This window comes from Fukomys damarensis, unplaced genomic scaffold (genome assembly GCF_012274545.1).
Source record: "Fukomys damarensis isolate Sample0158 unplaced genomic scaffold, DMR_v1.0_HiC HiC_scaffold_19, whole genome shotgun sequence".
NCBI lineage: Eukaryota > Metazoa > Chordata > Mammalia > Rodentia > Bathyergidae > Fukomys > Fukomys damarensis.
In genome coordinates, this window is record NW_022900931.1 from 9,601,671 (window position 1) to 9,603,941 (window position 2,271).

The 2,271-nt window shown below is 49.1% G+C and overlaps 1 protein-coding gene across 1 annotated transcript in view; it reads left to right on the forward strand.

Annotated features, from left to right (window-relative positions):
* Card10 (caspase recruitment domain family member 10) overlaps positions 1 to 2,271 on the forward strand; it is a 29,926-nt gene that overhangs the window by 6,469 nt on the left and 21,186 nt on the right. Inside the window, exons 2-3 of the mRNA XM_010614080.1 lie at positions 515 to 589; positions 813 to 950. Of these exons, the coding sequence (XP_010612382.1) occupies positions 515 to 589; positions 813 to 950 (213 nt within the window). The remainder of the gene's footprint in view (positions 1 to 514; positions 590 to 812; positions 951 to 2,271) is intronic.

Consider the following 2,271-nt stretch of genomic DNA (forward strand, 5'->3'; position numbering starts at 1 on the left):
CCCCCCCCCCCCCCGGCCCCTGGGACTGGAGCGCAGTGCACGGAGCCCCGGGAGCTCAGTGCGCAAGGCCAAGGTCCTGCCGGCTTGAGCCTCAGTCTCCACGTCGGTAGAGTGGGCTGCTTGGGGGCCCCCACCATCCTGAAACTCCCCCAACGCACACCCCGTTCCGGCGACCGTGCCCACACCGGCGTCAGGGCTTGTCTGTCTTGGGCTTCGCTCCCACTTCCTGGGCCCACAGTAGAGCAAAGGGTTGGATGTGGTTGCGGCTAGACTTGGGACCTTATAAAGCCAGTGGCCTTGCATCTTTCCTGTGCCCACTGACCTTGGCTCTCTCTGCCCACTCTGTGTGACACAGGCGCCTCCGAGAGTCATTTTTCCTCAGAGGAGCACGACCTGCCTTGTTTTGCCAGGCTCTCCTCTCCCAGGGTGTGTCTTTTAACCCTAGTTACAAAGGAATGAGGGTCTAATGGTGGAGTTTCAGGCCCAGACCAGTAGAAGTCCTTTGCTTTGGCAGGTGAAGCGGGCCGATCTACTTTGCTCCTGAAAACACAGGTTGCCTTTGCTGGCCCAGCGTCTGTGTTGGTGGAGTGTGAGGGTGTCGGGGAGCTGACCAAGTGCAGGTGCTTTACAGGGGTCTGGCTCCCTGGCCGTGGCAGACAGGCTCTCCTCCCTGATGTGTTGGGACAGGCCTCTGCGTGTGTCACTGGTCCAAAAATCTGGGGAACGTGGGCCCTGGAGCATGGTTGGGGAGGAAGCAGCCAGGTGCAGGGGAGAAGCCCTCCTCCTGACCCCTGAGTGCACCTCCTCTCCAGGGCGCCTGATGGACATCTTGCGTTGCCGTGGAAAGAGGGGCTATGAGGCCTTCCTGGAGGCCCTGGAGTTCTACTACCCGGAACACTACACTCTACTAACTGGCCAGGAACCTGCCCAGCGCTGCTCCATGATCCTCGGTGAGCTGATCCCGATGGGTCCCCAGGCCTCGGCCATCCCTACAGAGCTCCTTACCCTGTCGCTGTCAGGGAGGTGCTCCTGCTATCCCTGTTGAACAGATAGGGAAACTGAGGCACAGACTGAAGCTGTTTGTCCAGGTCCCCCCAGTAGGCTGAGGGTGGGGCTGGGATTCTAATCCAGTTAGGCCACTCGATTTACACAGCTCTTTGTCCCTCATACTACTTTCAGACATTCATGGGCTTATAGTTTCTTATGTAAAGCATTCAAAGGCTTCAGGTGACTTCAGAATGAAAAGAAAATATCTTTTCCTCTTTCCTTCGGCTCTATTCTGCTGGTGGCACTTTGGCGAGTCCCTTTGTCTTTCCATTCATACACACACCCTAGCTTGGCTTGCGTGTGTTGCCTGGCAGTTTGCTTTTTCTCAGATTGCCTGATGTGAGTGGTGTTTCTACCTAGTCTATGTTCGTTTTAAGTGACCGTGTAATGTTTGTGAATAAGGTTGTGACAGTTCATTTAGCCCACACCTTGTGGATGGACATCTAGGTTATTTCCTGCTTTGTAATAGTACGATGCGGTATGTGCATCTCTGTGAAGTTCTACTTCTCTGGGGAGAGTTTCTGAAGTAGAATTTCTCAAAGAGTAGGTATATTTTATTTTAGTTTTGGTTGTTTGAGACGGGATCTCATCATATAAATCAAGCTGGCCTTGAACTCACTATGTAGCCCAGGCTGGCCTCTTAACTCATGGCAGTTCTCCTGCCTCTGCCCCCTGAGTGCTGGGATTACAGGTGTATACACTCCACTTGGCTGCACATTTTAAATGTTAAATCAGTATACTTTCCACCAGCAGTGTGTGAGTGCTATACCCTCAGGAATCCTGAGGGTCATTTTTAAAATGTTAAAGATGTTTTAACTTTTTTTTTTTTTTTTTGGTATGGGGGATTGAACTCAGGACCTTGTGCTTGCAAGGTTGATATTTAAAAAAAATACATAGTTTTGTTTCAGGTTTATGTTTTACTGAGTGGTGTAGTTCACAGCTTATTGTTTTCTAAACCTAGGACAGTAACTTCTGTGTACGCCCATCTTGTCTTTTTAAGATGGGTTCAATAATATTATTTACTTTAAGGTGTCACAAACATTAGTTACTGCATTTATTGGACCCAGAAACTTCACTTGACAAATGTTATAGCTACTGCTATTATTGGTGGTGGATTGGTGTGTATTTTTCCTATGTTTATTAGTCATATTATTTTGGGAATTGCCAGTTGATAGCTTTTGCCTTTATATATATATATATATATATTTCTTTTATTAAAAATTA